At 36.7% G+C, this 21427-nt stretch overlaps 1 protein-coding gene across 1 annotated transcript in view; it reads left to right on the top strand.

Moving 5' to 3' along the window:
* Positions 1–21427, top strand: part of LOC150093710 (centrosomal protein of 290 kDa-like) — a 400621-nt gene that overhangs the window by 131193 nt on the left and 248001 nt on the right. The window contains exon 9 of the mRNA XM_090412504.1: positions 1579–1664. Coding sequence (XP_090268630.1) covers positions 1579–1664 — 86 coding nt within the window. The remainder of the gene's footprint in view (positions 1–1578; positions 1665–21427) is intronic.

Here is a 21427-nt window from a genome sequence, read left to right as displayed (position 1 = left end):
ATATTGTCTGTCAGTTTTTCTTACCATAAATTCCATTAGGTCATCAGTTGGAAATGCATATTACACTGCAGATGGATTTTCCACACTGAGTGGTAAAAGTAGCTCATCTTCTCTACTGTACTCCCAAACTGGTACTGCCATATTACTTACCGGATTCCATTTGTTTGAAGCTAAAAATTCAGAAACCTTACTTTGTGAAATATCTTCCTTGTTCAGACTACTCTGTAAATACAACACCCAATTGAAATCATCATCTGAATTGTTCACAACATCTTCGAAAATTCGAACCTCATCAGATTCATCATATTTTTTTTTGACAGCAGCCTCAGGAAATTCATTACTAGAACATGTTGATTTCCCACATATGTTTCTAGTTTGTTGGCTTTCATCAGATGCAATCTTCTTATAGAATATAGAAGGATTCATTTTGAGTTAGGAACACAAATTTTTACTCCCTATGTGTATACTGTCCAAAGATTGGAAGCAGCTCTCTCTATATAGTGAACAACATGCTCTCCCCAACAGCCACTGGTACTGCAGATGCAAGAAAAACATCTAGTTTTATTGTATCGCTGAATATGATACAGAGACATTTGCAGTCTCTGTAATATATATGTCAACAAATAGTGCATTTAGAGACAACTGGGGGAAAATGGCACTATTTAATGAAACATGCTCCCCCCTCCCCTCCACAGAAACTATGCTGCATAGACTCAAGCAGAACTGTTTGTTGTATCGCCAAACATAGTATCTAACTAAAAACAATTGTCTTAATATTTGTCCAAATTTTCAATTACATGAAATAAATGTTTGATTGCATTTGAAATTTTTGATGTCATTAAGACAGATCACAAATGCTAACTTAAAATAAAATTCTAACAAAAGAGTTCTAACTAACATGCTGTACAAAATTTGTGACAGTGAGCCTGCCCACCCGATGCGGATGCTGCACACAAACGGTAATGAGAAGTCCCATGGATATGATAAATGTGCGAAACATTTCCTGACACAAACATGTTAATATTAATTTCTAGCTCATGGCCAACTGTTTTTAATTGGCAAACCTATTGTATGTAGTATGTAGCTTATATTCTTGCTCTTTGGTTTGCTTGTTTCTACACACTGACGATGTACTTTTATTTTCAGTACAAAATATCTGTACTTTCATTAAAGTTAATTACTGTGGTTATCTTGTAATTTGTTGTTTATTTTATTTTGTGTCAAGAAATTTAAATATTGATTCATACTTGTAAAGATATTTTATAAAAACACTGCACAGAATGATGGTTACTCTAATTTATAAAGATTATTGAAATATAGAAATGGTCTCATATAGAGGTAGCAGATTTTTCCTCCTGCAACCAGGCCAAACCAGCTAGTAGAACACACATAGGACTAACCACCTTATACTCAAGTTATGAAAACCAAGGATACTTGAAAAGTTGTGGGTATGTAAGTGCCTGTTAGAACCACTGATGTTGAGGAAGATGATGATGAAATATAGAAATATATTTAGATTTAAATTTGATTAACTATGATATAATTTTTTTTTCTGTAATAACATTTTTTTTCTTTCAGAAAAAAAGAATGAAATGATCCAGGAACTAAAGAAAGAGAAGGAAGATATATTTAAAAAAATGAAGTCAAATCATCTTTCACACCAGGTTGTTTAAAAGTGTTAAAATGTTATTATAGTCTTATAGATATAATGTTAGTTATTTATTAATTTTTTTTAAATTTCCAATAAAACAGATGAAAGTAGAACCAAAAAATTGTGTATAAGTATAGAGAAAATAAAAGCAATGAATAAAAATTACCTTATAACTGAACGAATTATTCAGAAAACAATTCTCTTGATTGTTGATTGTTCTAAATATATGAGATTATATGTATAATGCAGTTCTTGAGAGAATTATCAAAAAGTAGATAAAAATGTGAGATTCAATTTAAAAAAAAAATTTTGCAGAAAAAAATATAAACATTCAATATTATTTATATCTTGTTTATATTTTCTGACATTTTTAGGATAACTTTAAAAAAAAGGAATTTTTAAGATGCAAAATACAAAGAATACAGAAGGTTATCCCAAACTTACCATTCTAAAAACTACTGTCCAGCTAAAGTTACCCATTATAACATCCTGCAATTCCTTCCAGAATAATAGACTCATTATAGTATTATTATTATTACTAACAAACCCTGGGAATTTGGAGAGCTGATGAGGAAGGTCATGTGCACCCTGTAGCTTCGTATAGCATAGGTTTTGTCATTCAGTTTTCACATTCTGAACATTTTCTGGCACTGCGGCTACAATTCCTTCCCTCAGGTAAAAAGCATGCTCCTTGTTCCTCTTACTCATGTACAACTTCCATGGATGGTCTCTCATTCTTTCCTTCTCTCACTCCATTCTATGAATTATCTTTTCTGCACTGATTAGGAAATCCCACAACAATTTAAATGTCTCTGCCATATCAGCTCTTCTCTGTCTATCCACCAGTTCTTCAATGAAAATTTTCTCAACCTCTCTTTACAGCTACAATTCCAGAGTCCTCATATCACCCTAGGATGAAGACTACTATAGAAATTAGGTGACCAAATTCAAACACCGTAATGCATTTATGATCTGATTGGGGTGTTGTATCATCACCTTCCTTATTTTTGTTTGTCTCCCCCTTATCATGCTAGCAGTATACAGTATTGTCTTCAGGACTTATAGCATGTCCTTGGAACTTCAGAGTTTCTGTTAATCATCATCCCAAGATCTTAATCTCATCTACATGGAGTAGCTACACCAATACAGTCTTTTCACTTCTCTGCTCCAAAATATAAAATGTTCAACTTAGCAAGAGTGAAACAGCAGCTCTACTTACCCATTGAAGCTACTATCCTACGTAAAATCTTCCCAGCTTTAGTTTGTATCATATCTTATAACTATTTCCAACTTTGCATTTATCAACAGACAATTGAATATCTCTTGTCAGTCTACATGAAAATCATTAACAAATAATTTAAACAATAGTGTTGGCCTTATTTATTCTATTTTTAATGTGAATGGTTACTGTGGGAGGAGGGGGAGGTTGTAAACCCATAGTGTGTTAGCATTGATACTCTGGGTGAATGAAGAGTTAGATTATCTGCGAACTGGGCTCTTCTAAAGGTCAGAAAATGTTGTTTAAGCCACTTCAGAGTTTCACTAAGGGGTGATGGTAGTTTCAATACCAGGCAATGAAAATCATCTATCACCTTAAAGACATACACAAAATATCCATGCCTGTGACAGGATTCAGACCCACAGCCTTGGTTGGTGAGCATAGACACACTGTAAAACCATTAAACAGAATCTTCAATTAAAGGAGAATAGTTGCTTCATAAGTTTGATGTGTTGTCCCTTTTTAAATGTTTCAAGAGAGATACATTAGAGCTCCTTTCCAAAATATTACCCTCTGACATTTATGAATTCTTTAAGCACTGGCTTATATTGTGGTGTTTTAGATGGAGCAGCCATCACTTTAGCCTTTTGATCAGTGAATTAAAAATACATATCTCACCTTTTTATGGCATATAATTACCTAGGAAAAAAAAAACTGGGAAGATTGCCAAGAGATTAAAGTGCTTCCTTGAAAAAAACCAAAAACCAGTTTAAATTTTTAGTAATGACAGCAACAAAAGCAGTATTGACATGTATCTTTTGATACTGTTTTTGGGATACAAGCATGGTGACACACACACACACATATATGTACTGCTTTACTGCTCAAAGTGTTAACAAATAATTGTAGATGTAGCAATGAACTTCCTGCTTTTACTCTTGTTGCTGATTTATACACAGAATCTTTTGAAACCTTGCCATTAAATTTAGCCTTTCCCCACCTGCAGGGTATACCTTGAAGTATATAAACAATGCCTTTTTCATTTGGTTGTTTGATTAATAGTGCACAGGCTGTTTCAAACCTTTCAGTTTTTTAAAGTTTCATCATCAGCCTGGTTGGCCGAGTGGTTAGCGCATCTGCTCTCCAGCCAAAAGATTGTGGGTTCAAATCCCGCTATGGGCATGGATGTTTGTGATTGTCTCTGAAAATATTAGTGATGATGGTGGACAGTAGATGGTATTAGTGTAGATGATGCAGTTTGCTGTAGTTGGTGGATTGAGTGGAGACTGAGTTGGTGGAGACAGAGAGTTGTAGAGTAGTTGCCCTCCCTCAATGAGCCTTTGGACTCCTTGGAGGTGTCAAGTAATAATAGTAATAGTAAATACCTTATACGTACTCTCAGGGACGTATAACAGTACAGTGAAAAGTTTACATTATTACCAACTTTTTGTCAACAATTTCTTCCAAATTAATTTGTTATCAGTCTGTCTGCACTCCAGCATCATCAGATCTTATATTTCAGTCTTCTAAAAAGATACTTCTAACTGTATATATATATATATATATATATATATATATATATATATATATATATATATATATATATATATATACTGTATATATATATTAAGGACTAGTGAAGAATATCTGAATAATATTGTAATGGTTTGAGTTCAGGATACCTTTTGAAGAATAATATAAGGAACTTATATTATTCTTCAAAGGAACTTATATATATATATATATATATATATATATATATATATATATATATATATAAGTTCCTTATATTATTCTTCAAAAGGTATCCTGAACTCAAACCATTACAATATTATTCAGATATTCTTCACTAGTCCTTAAACAGGGGCTTGGGTGAAGATATGTTAGTGAAATGAGCTTTATTGCTTACCATAATGGATACAATGAGCAAAACTGATCACAAGATATAGTAGTCAAAAGACTTATCCAAAACAACTACACAATTCAAAACAATCAAACTTAAATTGTTTGATCTCATAATATGAAAACTTATCTTTTTTTATTATGCCTCACATTAGCAACCTACTTCTTTGCCCTCTGTTGGTAAAAATCAGAAGATTATTGGTATCATTTAAACTGATCTACAGAAAATGATAGAAATCGAAGGGTATAGCATATTATACCCTTATAGTATAGGTATAGTATAACGAGAAACAGAAAAACTCCTTGTATATGAACCATATATGAAGAACCTCTCCAGAATAGGGAAGGTAAGGATGATGGAATGTTACTTATGGTAAGTGTTGAGTTGTGCCATCTCTCAGGGTAAAGAATCAGGAAGGAAATGGCATGAGGTAGAGATGGATAGGATATTTAGTGAGATGGTGCTATAAGCTTGGAGAATATAGAAGGCAATGAGCAGGAAATGTTTAGGTAAATTAATTTGGCAAGTGCAAAATGAACAAGTGTGATGTACCTGAACCACAGAAATATGAATTTGGCAGAGGAAAGAGTATTAAGTAATAAGGTAAATGAATTTCTGGAATTCTTGAGAGACAAATATCTTAGACAGCATGTACTGGAGGGAATACAGTGATCAAGAGTTTTGGGTTTGGTTATAGCATCAGAGAATATTCTCATGACTGAAATGTCAGACTTGTACCCCCCTACTAGTGAGAGTAACTATGTAGCCTTATCTTGGAGAATGAATAGGTATACAGAAGCATCAAGGAGGAAGGGTTGGTGATTAAGGATCAAGGATATAAGGTTGGTGATTATAAGAGTACAATGCTAATAATGTAGTATAAGGATTTTTCCAAACATTGTACTGTCCCAAATCAGCTTGGATGGTTGGAAAAATTTAAAGGTAGAAAGATCAGAGTGCATGGCCTTAGTTAAGAAATATTATAGTTATGGCCATATCTTAATTAAAAAAAATGAGGTGATTCGAAATAAAATGGATGACTAGGGAATTCAAACAGGAATTGCAGATGGGGGAAAAAAGTTATGGAAGGCATGCAAAGAAAGGTGGAGACAGTGGCGCACTCAGGATTTAATCTTGGGGGTGGGGGGTTAAGTATACGATTTGAGAATACACACTACGCATTGCATACGACCTATGACTGAGCATCTGCAGTGATCGCCAATACATGATGCCAATGATCTTCATTTGCTTCACATTCATCAGTGGCCGTGATCCCGAGAGCTATAGGTTATTCCCACCTTATGTGACCATTAATTCATAAGTAGTATTGAAATAGAAGACACAACACAATATAAATTTTAAAAAATAATTTGAATTAGGAAAAGATTTTTGGAAAAAGTGTTTTTTCCTTTTTCTTTTGGGGGCAAACGAAGCCCTGGCTCGGACAAACGAAGTAGCACTCGGTCCGACAGAGCAATACTTCGTTCGCCTCGCATTCAACAGTGGCTGTGATCCAGAGAGCTATAGGGTATGTGACCACTAATTCATAAGTAGCATAGAAATAGGAGACATGACACAATATAAATAAAAAAATAATAATTTTAATTAGGAAAAGAGTTTTGGAAAAAGTGTTTTTTCCTTTTTCTTTGGGGGGGGAGGGCCCTTGGCCCCCTTCCTGGGTGCACCACTGGGTGGAGAACAGTTGCATGGGGGATATAAGGCTCAAGCTAGGAAGGTAACTAGCATAGTAAGATGCAAAAATTTGAATATGAAAGGTGACTACTGTGATCCAATGAAAACTTGAGGATTCCTTTGTTATATGGCCACTAGGAGGAGATATGATTGCGAATGAATGATCTTGATGGATGGAAATGGTAGTCAGATGATGTGCAATGCAGATAATGTCATAGAGCTGTTTAATGATCACATTATTAGTGTGTTTCATCCTGATAAGACCAGTGTTATTTAAATTGGATGTATTCTTAATGCTGAGTACTCTACTTGTCAGTAACAGGGTGCAACTAGATGGGATTTCACCGTGTGTTTTAAGGGAGTGGCTGAGGAATTAACCATAAAATTGACCTGGCTGTTTATTGAACGACTGGCAGTGGGCAAGTTCCTAAAGGGTGGAAGGGAAGAAAATAGTGCATAAGAGTGGCTTTAAAATGGAAATATCAAACTATACACTGGTTGTATTTCTCCTACTCTTGTTAAGATTTAAGAAAAATTCTAAGATCTCACAAGAGTTTCTGAAGAACATGGCGGTGGATTTGAGCTGTGCTAAAAAAAAAGTGTTTTTAATCGGTGTATAGTGTGACTTCTGTCGTGAATTGTGCTATATTTTTTTCAGTAATACAAGTATCCTTCAGTGGTGCTGCTTTTGGAGTTTAGTTGTTGTTTATATTATGTTATTTTTGGGTTATCGAGAAGGCGAGGTCAGAATCGGATGCAGTGGAAGAGAAGAAGAAGAAGATAGGTATTCACATAAGTAAATTAGTTTACAGTAGAGCACATAACACAGTAAAGTGTTTAGTTGTAGTAGTTCCTCAGCACTATTCGAATGATGGCGGCAGCTGCATCTCCAATTACAAATGGCATGTCACCAAGTCCTTCCCCATTTAAGGACTATATTTTACATAACATACTACAGATTTTGTGGCATGCAGTGCTTGTGGTATGTATGCATCCCGACAGTTGGACATGTGGCAGGTGAGAGAATGGGGAGTACATGTATGTGCAAATTGTAGCCAATGGGAGTTAGCAGCAGATGAGAACTTAGTGAGTTAGATATTACCATAACTAACCTTGTTGAATCAGGGACAGGAGAATCTCAACCTAGAGATATGAGTAGTGTATTACAGGGCGAGAATAACAAGTGAAATATCGATGAAAAAAAATAAGAGTGGCGAGTGTGGAAAGTTTGAATGATTGTGAAGTTTTCGGAGATGGTCTTAATTGGGAGGATGAATGGCAAGCAAGAGTGGCTAACTTGCAGAGAGAGAGAGAGAGAGAGAGAGCGATGAGCTGAGGTGGAATGTCTCAGGAATGAGATGAGAAGTGTGCAAGATAAGATTAGGCGAATGGAAGAGATGAATGCAAGGCAAATCAGAGTAGGAGTGAGATAGAGTTATGGGAATGATAGAAGTGGAGAGAATAGAAACAGTCAGAGAGAGGGAATGAGAAGAATGTGAGGGAGTGCTGGAACCAGGGATAGAGTGATGCCAGGAAAGTAGGGAACACAGAACGGGTTAGAAGACAGAGAGAGAGAGAGAGAGAGAGACAGTGAGGGTTGCAGGTGAGCGATCAAGGAACAGAGTGGTAAGAGGTGTAATGTATGAAGACTCGATGATCCATGGTGTGTGCAAGATAGGATGCTAGAGGAATGTTTGCCTGGAGTAACAATAGAAAGTGTGGCTATGGCAATTAAACGGGGTTAAAGGATTGATGAGATAATTGTGATGGTGGGCACAAATGACTTGAGAGGCAGTGTGAATATTGTTTGCATAGTGAATACGTTTGGTCATAGCATCTGATGCTGTGACCAAAAAGAGCCGATAATAACCGAGATGACATCTCTCTCTCCCCAGTTAGAGAGAGTGACCATGTGGTTTTGACTTGGAAGATGAATAGACATTCAGGAGTATCAAAGAAAAGGGAACATATGTGGAATTATAAGGCGGGTGATTATAATAGTCTTAGATATCAACTTGGGGCAGTTCATTGGAGATATCATTAGTGCTTGGAAAATTGTGAAGGAATATTTGTTAGCAGCAATAATAAGCTGTATTCCATGAGTGAAGAGGACACCATTTGGTGTATAGTGGATGACAAATAATATCAAACAGGAACTGCAGGTGAAAAAGAGGTTATGGAAGAGATATAAGGAGACAGGAGGAGAGCAGATGCATGAAGAATATAAGACTCAGGCCAGGAGAGTGACTAGTATAGTAAGGAAGGCGAAACTGTAATATGAGAAGAGATTGGCACTAAGATCCAAAGAAAATCCTAGGGAAATTTTACCTATGTGGCCAGTAGGAGGAGAAATGATTATGGAAGAATGACATTGTGGAATAAAAATGGGAATAGAGTGACTGATGCAGAGGACATAGTGGAGTTATTCAATGAACACTTTATTGGAGTATTTCATCCTGTATAAGTAAGTTTTAATACTTGAAGGATAGAGGAGGTTCGAGGTTTAGAGGTGCAATAGGAGAGTGCGTGTGTGTTCCAAATACTGAGTACTCTGGATGTCCGTAAAGCTGTGGGACTGGATGGTATTTCACCATGGGTTTTGAGAGAATGTGCTAAAGAACAGACAGCTCCGTTGACCTTGCTTTTCAATGAAAGTCTGGCTATGGGAAAAGTACCCAAGGAATGGAAGGAAGGTAAGATAGTGTCATTGCATAAGGGTGGTAGCAGACTGGAAGTGTCTAATTATAGACCAGTTTGTGTTTCATCAGTAGTTGTTAATACCTTGAAGAAATTATTGAGGGACCGTATACAGCATTGGGCAGATGAGGTTAATGTTATCTGTGAGAGTCAAGGGGTTCTCTTGCTTTAGTAATATGATTGCCTTTTATAATAAAGTGACAAGAGCATTTGATGAGGGAAAGGCATATACTACCATTTTTTGGGATTTTGCAAAGCTATTTGTGGTTAAAGGTTAATTGATAAAGATTAAACAGTACAGGTCCCAGTACTGAGCCCTGTGAGGATTTGAAGGGGATAAATCAACTGTGGAAAGGGTAGTATACAGGCAGATAACAAAGATGGTTTCAGGACTATACAATGTTAGTTATGAGGATCGGCTGAGGGAATGTGGACTGAGAGTTTGGTAGATAGAAGTAGGAGAGGTGATATGATGGAGACTTTTAAACTGATGTATATATATTATATAAAAAAACAGGTTTTTTCAAATTAATTCTCCCACAAATTCTTTCGCTGGGTGGAACAGTGGGAAGGAGCAATGACAAGGGGCCATCCCTGGAAGTTACGAGAGCAAGAGGGTAAGCAGTGGTTTCTTTGCATGGTGGGTGTTTGAACCATGGAATGCATTGCCTGATAGAGTGGTGAGAGCAAGAACACTCACTGAGTTCAAGGAGTGGTATGATAGACTTTGTGTTTCCTAGGAAGGACCTCCCATGATAAGTCTTTTGACACCATGGAGGTCTGAATAATAATAATAATAATATAGAATTTGGCATCGAGGGTAATATTATTTATGAAAGCCAGCATGGAGTTAAGGGATGTTCTTATTTCAGTGATTTTTTATATCAGTCTCATACATGAGCGGTAGTAGAATCTATAACACATCAATACTCTGTGTGGAATGCAGGAGAGGACTGGGGAAAAGAAATCTTTTGGCAATTTTCTTGAAGAGTTTGAGATTGTTGTTGGTGGGGAACACTCTGTGAAGAAGGCTTTTCCAGAAGAGCATAAAGCTTCCTTTCGGAAGCTTATGCTCTTGTTTTAGTTGGTTCAACAGAAAGTCAAATGACGATTGCTAGCTCAGTGGAGCAGTGTCTGTGGAAGTACCTGTAGAAAAATCACAGAGCTGAAACAGCACATCTGTGAGATACAAGTTGAAGAGAGTTACTGAGGAAGACGGTTATCTATCAGCTAAATTACTTCTCCTCTAGACAGCGCTAGAATTTTTAGAGGGTTTTGGATTTATATAGAGTTAGTAATTAGATGGGTAAAAAGTAGTGTCTGGAGTGGAAGAGTGTAAAAGAATGTTCCATAATTTTTTAGTGGCTGAGGTAGCTGTTGATGTGATATGTTTGTGTTACGAGAGGCTGGAGATAAGTGTCACTCCAGAGGAGGGAGGGAGAAGAGAGATCTCATCCAGGCCTGGTGATATATGTATTACCAAGAGAAAGAGTAGGTAAGTTGAGATCTCTTTGGCAAGAGAAAAGACAAGGCTGTGTTTTAGCAGTACAGAAAGTGACCAGGTTATTCTCACTTTACTGAAGGATGATATTGAGATCCTGTAGACCTTTAGACTTTAGACTTGGCTAAATGCCGGGCCAGTTTATATGTGGGACTATCTATGCTATCAACTATGGGGCGTAGGGGAATATTAGTTTTGTGAATTTTTGGTAAGCCTCCAAAAAGCAATATGCCACGTAAGCAAATAACTGCCCTAAAAAAGTTATATAATAATAAAAATATTATTATTACAAAAAGCCGATAAAGGAAATGCAACAGTTATCATGAATAAAGAAGAGTATAACAGAAAAATGCAAGATCTCATATGTGACAGTTCCACATATCAAATTATACATCGAGACCCTACGATGTCTCAAAAGAAAAAAGTCCAAAAATTACTGAAAAAAGTGACATCATGGCCCAAAGAAATCATCAGGAAAATAAAACCAATTCATGTTAAACCACCCCGTATTTATGGATTACCAAAAATCCACAAAACTAATATTCCACTATACCCCATAGTTGATAGCATAGATAGTCCCACATATAAACTGGCCCAGCATTTAGCCAAGTCGCTTGCTCCCCTTACTGGCAACTCCTCTACTTTTGTAAAAAATTCAATCCATTTCAAAACACTGGTTAAAAATCTAATCCTAAAAGATTCAGACATAATGGTTAGTTTCGATGTCACCTCCTTATTTACCAATGTACCACTTATAGACACTCTTCATTTAATCAAGTCTAAATTTCCCCCAGATATTTTTGAATTATTTCAATTTACCATGAATGCAGCTTACTTTACGTGGGGGGGGGGGGGAATTCTACAAACAGATTAATGGTAATGCTATGGGTTCCCCCCTCTCTCCCCCATTAGCAAATTTTTACATGGACCACTTTGAAAACAAAGTACTTACCACAGCTACATACAAGCCACGAGTGTGGTTACGCTATGTAAATGATGTGTTTTCCATCTGGCTCCATGGACAAGACACTTTGGATGCTTTTGTCACCTACCTAAACAGCCAACACCCCAAAATTCACTTCACAGTAGAAAAAGAATCAAATAACTGTTTATCATTTCTTGACACATTAGTCACCCGCCTTTCAGATGGATCACTATCTTTTTCTATTTACAGAAAGCCTACACACACAGGAAGATACCTACATAAACAATCTCATCATCATCCAGTCCAACAGTACGGCATTTTAAAAACACTTACACACAGAGCCAGAGCCATTTGTTCTAACGATACAGCTCTGACCACTGAACTCCAATACCTGCGCCATACGTTCTTAGCGAACGGCTACAATCCCTGCAAAATAGATAAAATACTACATAGGCCCATTACTCTTCCCTCGCCTAATACACAAGAATACAACATGGCCATTTCTATTCCCTATATCAGAGGTACATCGGAAAAGATAGCCAAAGTATTGTTGAAACATGGCCTTCGCACCCTTTCAAACCTCATGTCAAGCTGGCAACTCTGATCTGCTCGCTTAAGGATAAACTTCACCCTTTAGCACACCCAGGAGTGTATGAAGTTCCGTGTGACTATGACTTGGCCTATTATGGGCAAACAGGAAGAACATGAAAGATACATTCGCTACTATTACTATGGCAAGTTGGGACTGGCAGACCACGCTTTGGACACTCCTTCACACGGGATTAGATGGAGGAAAACGAATGTGCTATTTAGGAGTCGTTATAGATTTGAAAGATTATTTTTTGAGTCAGCAATGGCTTTGAAGAATTCTCCCAACCTTAACAAATATGGTCGCATTCATTTGCCAAAAATTTGGGAGACGGTTATCCTAAGAAAAACTTCTGGATAACTGCTGTTCTTTTTTTTTTTCTTGTTAGAGGGTGCCAAAAATAGGACTTTAGATCTTTTGTCTCTTGCAATTATATTGTTTCACTCACTCACTGTCGTGTTTACAAGTGTGTTGTGCTCTGATGATGCTGAGTTGAAAATCAGCAAAATATAAGCATTAATAAAACATCTTTGTTGATAAAAGTGTTTGTGGTGTTGTTAATACCATGAAAAATAAGTCATGAATAACCATCAGCACCTAAGCTTATCTGTTAGATTTTTCCATTACGTTGGAGGGGATTGAGGTGATAGCAATAGTATGGTGGTGTGATGGCAAACTTTTATCTCCTTTTTTTTTTCTTTCTTTTTTTTTTTTTGAATAAGTTTGGTATGTGTATGCTTTCACACATCAGGATAGGTGCCAGCTTAGTATAGATAAAATTGTAGGGATAATGTAGGATAGGTATTAGCTCTGTTGCACAATGTTTGAGTACAAATTGAGATGCCATTGTGACCAGAATACATTTTAGTATCTAAATTATTTATTATTATTATTGCATGGGCACCTCTGAAGTCCTAAGACTCATCATGAGAGACCCAAACTGTCCACACAATATCTATCGTACCTCTCCTTGAAACCATTAGCAAGCACTTGCAACTGATTCAGGCAACCCATTCCATTCATTCACCGCTGTCCATCAAAAAATCTAGTTCTCATTCCCTTGCTAACCACACTCTTACCCAACTTCCAGGGATGACCTCTTGTTCTGTTCCATTTAGCCAAGTAACATTTTCCCTGCATGAATCTTATAAAATCCTTTAAGCAACTTATATGTTTATATCATACCCCTGCCCTTTTTTTTTGTCTATCAACCAGCTTTTACAATCCACAGACCCTCACCATCTTGGATACTTGCCTCTGGATTCTCTCCACCACTTCCTCATCCCCCAAGAAACCCCAGTGACCACATCTGGACCTGACCACATAATCCAGATGTGGTCATATCAAGCCTTTATAAAGAGGAATAATAACTCCCTTATCTCTGTTTGTTAGTGTGTTCTTCATTGATCAAGTAATCCTGTGAGATACCCTGGCTACTCTTCAGCAATGTGCCTTCCAAATTTATCTATCTACTACTACAGTGCTTCCCAAATGGATGTCAGGGCCCCCTTTGCAAAAATTAAAATATTTCACTGCCCCCTCGAAAAAATATCGTAACAGAGAGATATATTATTATAATATTTATTGTATTTATATTCAATACAAAACATACATTGCGAATATTGTAAAAATCAAATGTATATATTACATTTTTTGCCTCTTACCGTTTGGTTCTGAAGACGATGCCAGCTGTTCTGGTAAAATATGAAATACTGTCCTTTTTTTTGAGTCTGTTTCTGTTTCTTCTGATTGTTCGAGGGAATTTTTTTTATTTTTTATCAGCCACTTATCCATCTCAGGGTTAAATTTTTTAACGTAGAATATATCAAATAATATCACCACTTACCGATACTGGCACACTACAGACTGATAACATGAAAAACATGAAATTAGTGAATATTACCTGAATAAGGGAATCCCCAGACCAGGAACATTTTTCTCTTTTGTGACTTTTCTCCCTTTAAGATAATTAAGCCTAACGCGAAACAGACAGCTAAGGCAGGTTATTAAAACGTGCATATGATTGGTGCAGTATTAACAAAAGATAAAAGCATAGCTGACAATTGAGTTGAAATGCTAACTCTCTTCAACCGAATTCCATATGTGAAACTGCCATAACATTCGTTATATATATATATATTACTTAGTTTTAACACTTTTACAAATTTTAACACGTTCGGTTGAATTTTATTGCTGCCTTTGGAAATCGAACTCACACACATCTAATTAATAACATTAGTTTTTAGTTAGATACTGTGTTTGTCCATGCAACATATGGTTTTGTTTCAGTCTGTACAGCATAGTTTCTGTATGAGGGGACATGTGATTCATTAATTAGTGTGTTTTTATCCCAGTTGTCCTAATTGCACTATTTGTTGAGAAATATATTACACAGACTCCTCATACCTTATTCACTGGCATAATAAAAGTACTTGTTTTTATTGCCTCTGCAGTATGGTGGCTGTTAGGGAGGGTGTTGTTTACCACTGCAAGCAAGTTACTGTCTCCCCACATGAACTTGTTTAACCTTTTTTTCATGTGTGAAGTATATGCGAAACTTTTATTGGTAACAGAAAACTAGCTCGGATGACAGTGATAATATAAAACGAGTTTTGATATGTATATAAAGTCAATATCAACAGTCCCTGATTACGAACGCATGATGAAAGGGACAGGAAGATTTGGAGCTTTCCTGGAGAGCATTCGGAGTAAATACAATTAACCACTGCTTTGAAATGAAGCATATGAAAAAGCAATATTTACTAATATTCATTAAGCGCCGAAATACGCAGGAAGCAAAGTTTGTGAACCAACACCAATGTGTGAATTTTTCCATTAAAATATAAAAAATAAAAAAGAAATAATAAATAATAAAAGTTAAATACATTTCTTTTAAAATAAAAAAAATCTACTTAGTCTTAAAACATTTTAAATTTGTTTTCATTATTTCATGGCCCCCCTCAACAAAACCTATGGCCCCCAAGGGGGCCACGGCCCACAGTTTGGGAAGCGCTGAGTAGTACCCCCAGATCTCTGGCTTTAAAGTATTAATTTAGTATTCTTTAGATGCTTTTTTTTTTGCCAAAAAATCCACAGGAAGCATATGGTGCTCAGTTTCTTATATGGCAGGAGGTGATTTGCCTTGGTCATCTATGCAGGATTTGGAGTAAGAGTGATGCCTGGGTTGCTGTCTAGAGGTGGTGGTGGGGGGGGGGGGGATGTGCAGATAAGCAGATACATTTGAAGGCCTTTACAGTGGACCAGAAGGCATAGAAAGAAGAAAACTTGCCTCCTGCCATTTAGACAGGAGGACAGTTTTCTGCTGTTGGCCACTATGAAATCAGAATTATTTGTTGATAGTTGTTTTTTTATTTATCATGTGCTTTATGATAGGCTGACAATGCAGATGGTATTCTTCATGAATACAAATCCTGCAATAAGCTGAGGTTTTTTTTTTCTTCAACTAGTGGAAAGGTTGAACTGAAGCTTTGAAAGTAAACAAGAATTTTGGGGAAATGAGAAATTAAGGCCTTCTTGCCAGAAATGATAATTTCTGTTAACTCATTCAGAGAAAGAGTTGCCTTTTGTAATAAAGTAACAAGAGTAACAGATGAGGGAAAGGCCTGTTATGGGTTTTTACTGGATTTTGCATTTAGTATAGTGCCATATGGTAATTTGATTTTAAGTTGCAACATTATAGATTTAGTCTCAGGCTAGCAGAGTGCATTGGAAATTGTCTTGACTTTCTGATAGATATCAAAAGGTTATATTTGGGAGAGCAGTATTGGGAACAAAAAAGTTACAAGTGGAATCCCACAGAGTTCAATGCTGGGACCATTACTGCACATCTTTTATATCAGTAGTACTGTCAATGGATTTCAGAGAGATATTCAGTTGTTTACAGATATGAAGTTTGTAATGGTTAATAGCAACAGTAGTGCTGACATTATGGCTCTTCAGGAGGATTTGAACAAACTGGAAAGGCAGAAAAATGAATGGGGGGATGTCATTTAATATACTAGGATCTGCTAATGGGAGACTGCATACTGTCTTGGTGGAGCTATACTAGAAGTAGATGAAGCAAGGGATCTTAGGTTGATGGCAAAGAAAAATTTGAAGTTCAGAGTACATATTTTAGTGGTTGTGAAGAAGCACAAAGGATTGATGCAGTATTGAGGTAATCACTGGGATTTGGAAAGGATGAAGTAACTGCACACTTTCCAATATCAATGACGTGTGAAAGTCTATGCATAATGGGAAGGACCACTACCCAGACCGGTTTCAACCTTTATTGAGGTCTCATCAATGAGAACAAGGCCTGGGAGAGATACCCCAATAAAGGTCGAAACCAGTCTGGGTAGTGGTCCTTCCCATTATGCATAGCATTTTACATGTCTGAAAGGATGTGTGCTTTGCATTATGGGATACATACTAAGGCAAGTGATGTGAAGTCATTAGCCTCTATATACAGGTAGCTCAGATGTGAATGTATTTCATGCACAAAACATTGTTTTGCTTCCTTGGGTAAAGGATTAAAACCAAGTATATAATTTCTTGGTGTCTTTAACGTGTAATAGAACTAAGGTAAAAAACTTTCGACAAAACTACTCAACAGAGAAAGTCAGATGATACCACCAAGAAGAAATAATGAAAACATTTCACAATGGATTTGAAAACATTGATGACATCAGGTCCCTCTTGCCGAGGTATAAACCAATATGCTTCTGCCAGCAGGAAACATAACTAATGCCAATATTACAAAATACTGCCATCATTTGTAAGACAGGACAGGGGGATGGTTCTGCTCATTGAGTAATTACCATCCTTGTAGGCAACCATACTCCCTTCCAGCAAGTCTCACTCAATACAAACTTGGGAGCAGTTGCTGTCCAACTCTAATGTGTGTTTTAAGCTAACACAACACTCTGTGGGGTAATGCTCAAACAAAGATCAAAGGGAGAGTTGAGCATATGCTCAACAACAATAATATCTCCCTCCTGAACATAGAAAGTATCATCTTTTTCCCATATGTCTACTTGAAAATTCACTGCCAGACTTAACTATCTGCTAACCCTTCCTTTTCCTACTCTTCGAGTGGGAAAGTAATAAGATTTGATTTGGGAGTGAAAACTTTCCTACATGGGCAACCCTGCACTCCATCATGGATATCATGATGGAATATTAAATAAGCTAACTGGCTTATGTTCTCCTCATTAACAGAATTAGATTCTGCAATGATCAGTTCTTCTTCCATCAGCAATACAGGCAATTTTAATTGCCTTTCCTTAAAAAGCCAGGGAAGGATCCAAAATCTCCATATAACTACTCTTGAATTGTTCTCACCAGCTACTTGTTAAAGATTCAGGAAAAAATGATTAACTCTTTTTATATAACATGATCAGCCTTCTGAAAATATCATTCTGCTAGTGATCATCTAGTCTGGTTGGAGGTATTCATTAGAGAAGCCTTCCTGAAACATGAGCTTCTATAGTTCGACCACAGATGCGAGATTCCTTGACACTTCTGCATGTTGCAGAGAAGGAGAATCCATTCCGAAAATAGGGTAATCAGTCTGTCTTGTGGGATGAATTGTTTATTATTACATGTCTGAAAATTATCTTTTCTTTTATGAATATTGTAGTTTTGAAAGTGGTAACTATTTTGCTTGTATAACAGTTGGAAAATTTTATGTATAAAACATGATTTCACATGTTGCGATGAGCATGTACATTGCCTTATTCCTTTGTCCCCTTCAACACGAATTGACACTTCTTGGCACTGTGCCAGCTAAGGTTCTCTCAACTGTGAGCAATACAATACAATGAAAACTCAAAATAAATACAAAGCTGTTGACTTTGAAGACAACTGTTGTTGGCTTCAAAGTCAACAGCTGGCTCTGTTATATGCAATGAAAATAAAATCCCTGCCAGGCCATCCCATGTGGCTATTTTACGTCCTCAATGGGAGAATTTTACAACTCTGAACAGGACCTTTGGTATGTGGATAAAAGTTCTCTTGCAGACTTTAGAAATTGTAATAGATAACATAGCCCAGATGCCATAAACATGCTTCCTATGATGTTTATTTTCTTTCAGCAGGCTACTGAAATATTCCCCTCTCCCCCCCTCCATTTTCAATTCCACACCAGGTAAACCCGAATTCCAAATATGAACTATTATATTTCCTACTGTTTTTTTTTTTTTTTTTTTTTTGAACTTGTTTCTTCTACTTTAATAGTATCAGATAATTGTACTTGCTGTTACAACACGGGTATCACAATTAAGGTTAGCATCACCTAACCTTAATTGTTTCATTTGCTTTTTTTTTTTTTTTTTTTTCAAAGTTCTAGTTCTAAGCTACTTAGAAATACAATTTTATTAATACAGACCAGTATTTTGCAATAAACATTTATTAAAACCTACCAGTTTCACCAGCAAACTGTCTGGCTTTTTCAAGGCATTACGGAGATATGAAAGTTAGTAAATGCAAATTAAAAGGAACATAAAAAACGTTGTAAACCAAACTAGTATCTATGGTTACACGTTTCGCGTGACAGAGATGGCTTATTGTTCTTATTCATTATCACGCATGCGTGTTTGTTGTAGACTTGTAATGTGATTACTGGCTAGCTGTAGTTCAGATTGATTGAGAGAGAGGATCAAGTTTTTCCACGAACTGTTTAGAATTACACCCTGATTTCTGTTGAGGTTTCCACCGGTTATTAGTACTATTGTGGCTTCCTTAAATACACGATGCCTGTAGTCGTCATCGAAAAAACTTTCAAACTTTATAAGGATAAACAAATTAGGAAATTCAACGAACTTTACAAGAAAAAATATCGGACACAAAACAACCTCCCGGATGACAAAGTGATTTTCAATTTGTCAAATCATAGCCTCACAAGAATTGAATCTGATATTCTAAAAAAAGGTTTTAATTTCGCGATTACGCCCAAAAACATTCCTAAAATGGATTTTATGTGTGGAATTGAAAAAGGCCTATATCCACTACCAAAAAACGTTGCCGACACTATTAGATTCAAAAGTACAATAATCCTAGCCAAAGCAAAACAACCTGTTCTCAACACGTCTCCTTATGATAGAAAGGCAATTCTCAACTTGAAGAAAAATAAAGATATCATTATTACAAAAGCTGATAAAGGAAATTCTACAGTTATCCTCAACTCTAAAGATTATTATGATAAGTTAAACGTATTACTATCAGACACCTCAACTTATAAAATCCTAGACAGAGACCCCACAATTAAAAATCATAATGAAACAAACCAACTAATCAGAAATTGTAACAATTGGCCAGAAGAAGTGAAGAGAACACTAAAATCCTCACATCCTGTCACCCCAAGACTATATGGAACACCTAAAATACATAAGCAGGATATACCTCTCCATCCACTACGACTACAGGCATCGTGTATTTAAGGAAGCCACAATAGTACTAATAACCGGCGGAAACCTCATCAATCTCCTGGAGTACAGTTCCACCAATGTGATATACTGCTGCTAATCTTTTCACCCCAAAATGCATAACCTTACATTTTTCCACATTAAATTGACATCCATTCTCCTTAGCCCAGACCACCAATCTATCCAAATCATCCTGCAAAATTTTGACATCTTCTGCATTCACTATTGTCCTACCCAACTTAGCATCATCAACAAATAAATGAACCGTTCCTCTCAGATCCTTTCCTGTATCATTATTGAACAAAATAAACAGCAGTGGTCCAAGAACAGAACCCTGTTCTTGGACCACTGCTGACCAAAAGACAACCTGTGACACCATTAGTCAAGGCTGTCTTTTGGACTCTACTCCTGAGTAAACTACTCTCTTGTATCTCTCCATCAACCGTATCAAAAATAGAGATACTGTATATGGGAAAGCATGGATTTGTGAAGGATAGATCATGCCTCAGTAACATGCCCAGGTTTTATAACACAGTGACGGCTGAACTGCGTAAGGGTAATGGGTTCACAGTGATACTGCTGGACCTGGCTAAGGTCCAGCAGTATCACTGTAAACCATTACCCTTATCCAGTTCAACCGTCATTGTGTTATAAAATCTGGGCAATTTACTGAGACATGATCTATCCTTCACAAAACCATGCTTTCCCCCTTACAGTATCTCATTTTCATCGATCCATTCCTGTATTTTTTCCTTGACTACTTTTTCCAAGACCTTGATAACGACTCCTGATATGCTGATATCGGTCGGTAATTTGCAACAATAATCTTGGATCTTCCTTTATGCAGTGGAACTATTTTCTCTTCTTTCCGCTCCTTCGGGACTAAACCAGACCCGAGACTCAGATTAAACAATAAAGTCAAGGGCACCGACAATTCTTTAGCTGCTTCACGTAAGACCCGTGCTGATATACCAACCAATCCCACTGATGTATTCACATTAAGGTTTTGTAATAAACTATTCACCTCCACTTCATTCACCACAATTCCCATATAAACTAATGGTTCCTTCATTCCTTCAATGTGACCACCTGGATGATATACTCTTGCAAAGTGCTGACTCAGTGATTCCACTATATCGGCTGATTCAGTGACCTCCCTACCATCGGCGTTCCTTAAAATCATTCTGCCATGTACAGTTTTTCTTTTACTAGCAGCATATTGAAAGAACTGTTTGGGATTCTCTTTAGCTTGCATGGCTAATTTCCTTTCATAATCCGTTTTTGCTTTTCTCACCACACTCGTTATCTTTCTGGCCTGCGCTTTATACCGTTCATGTGCCTACAGGTCACCTTTCTCTTTAAATTCCTTCCACAGTTGTTTCTTTTTTTGCAACTCAAGTTTAATGGTGTTATTCATCCATTTAACCTCTGCTTGATTTACTATTCGGACTCTAGGTATACAGTCAGCCATAACCTCCTGCAAATGCTCCTTAACCATATCCCATGTCCTATCAACATCTAGCCCTTGCAGTTTTACATGCCATGGCACTGAACCAAGCAATCTCCTAAGCTTGTCATACTTGCCAGCATGGTAATTCCACATGCACCTTGTCTTACTCAAAAATTTCACACATTTAGCTACCTCCCAGGTCAAGACCCTATGATCACTCTCACCAATAGGTGGCAACATGGTCATATTCATTACAGTCAAATTCTCAGATGCTATTACTAGGTCAAGCACTCTCGAACCCCTAGTATTTTCCATTACATGCTGTCTCAGATAGTTATCCCTCAGTAATTGGATAAAATCCATTTCCTTCCTCACA

The sequence above is a fragment of the Typopeltis vanoorti genome, chromosome 23 (genome assembly GCF_054136105.1).
Source record: "Typopeltis vanoorti isolate ZY-2024b chromosome 23, IOZ_Tvanoo_1.0, whole genome shotgun sequence".
Taxonomy (NCBI): domain Eukaryota; kingdom Metazoa; phylum Arthropoda; class Arachnida; order Uropygi; family Thelyphonidae; genus Typopeltis; species Typopeltis vanoorti.
The sequence above is the reverse complement of the archived record's forward strand: the minus strand, read 5'-3'. Positions and strand labels throughout refer to the sequence as shown.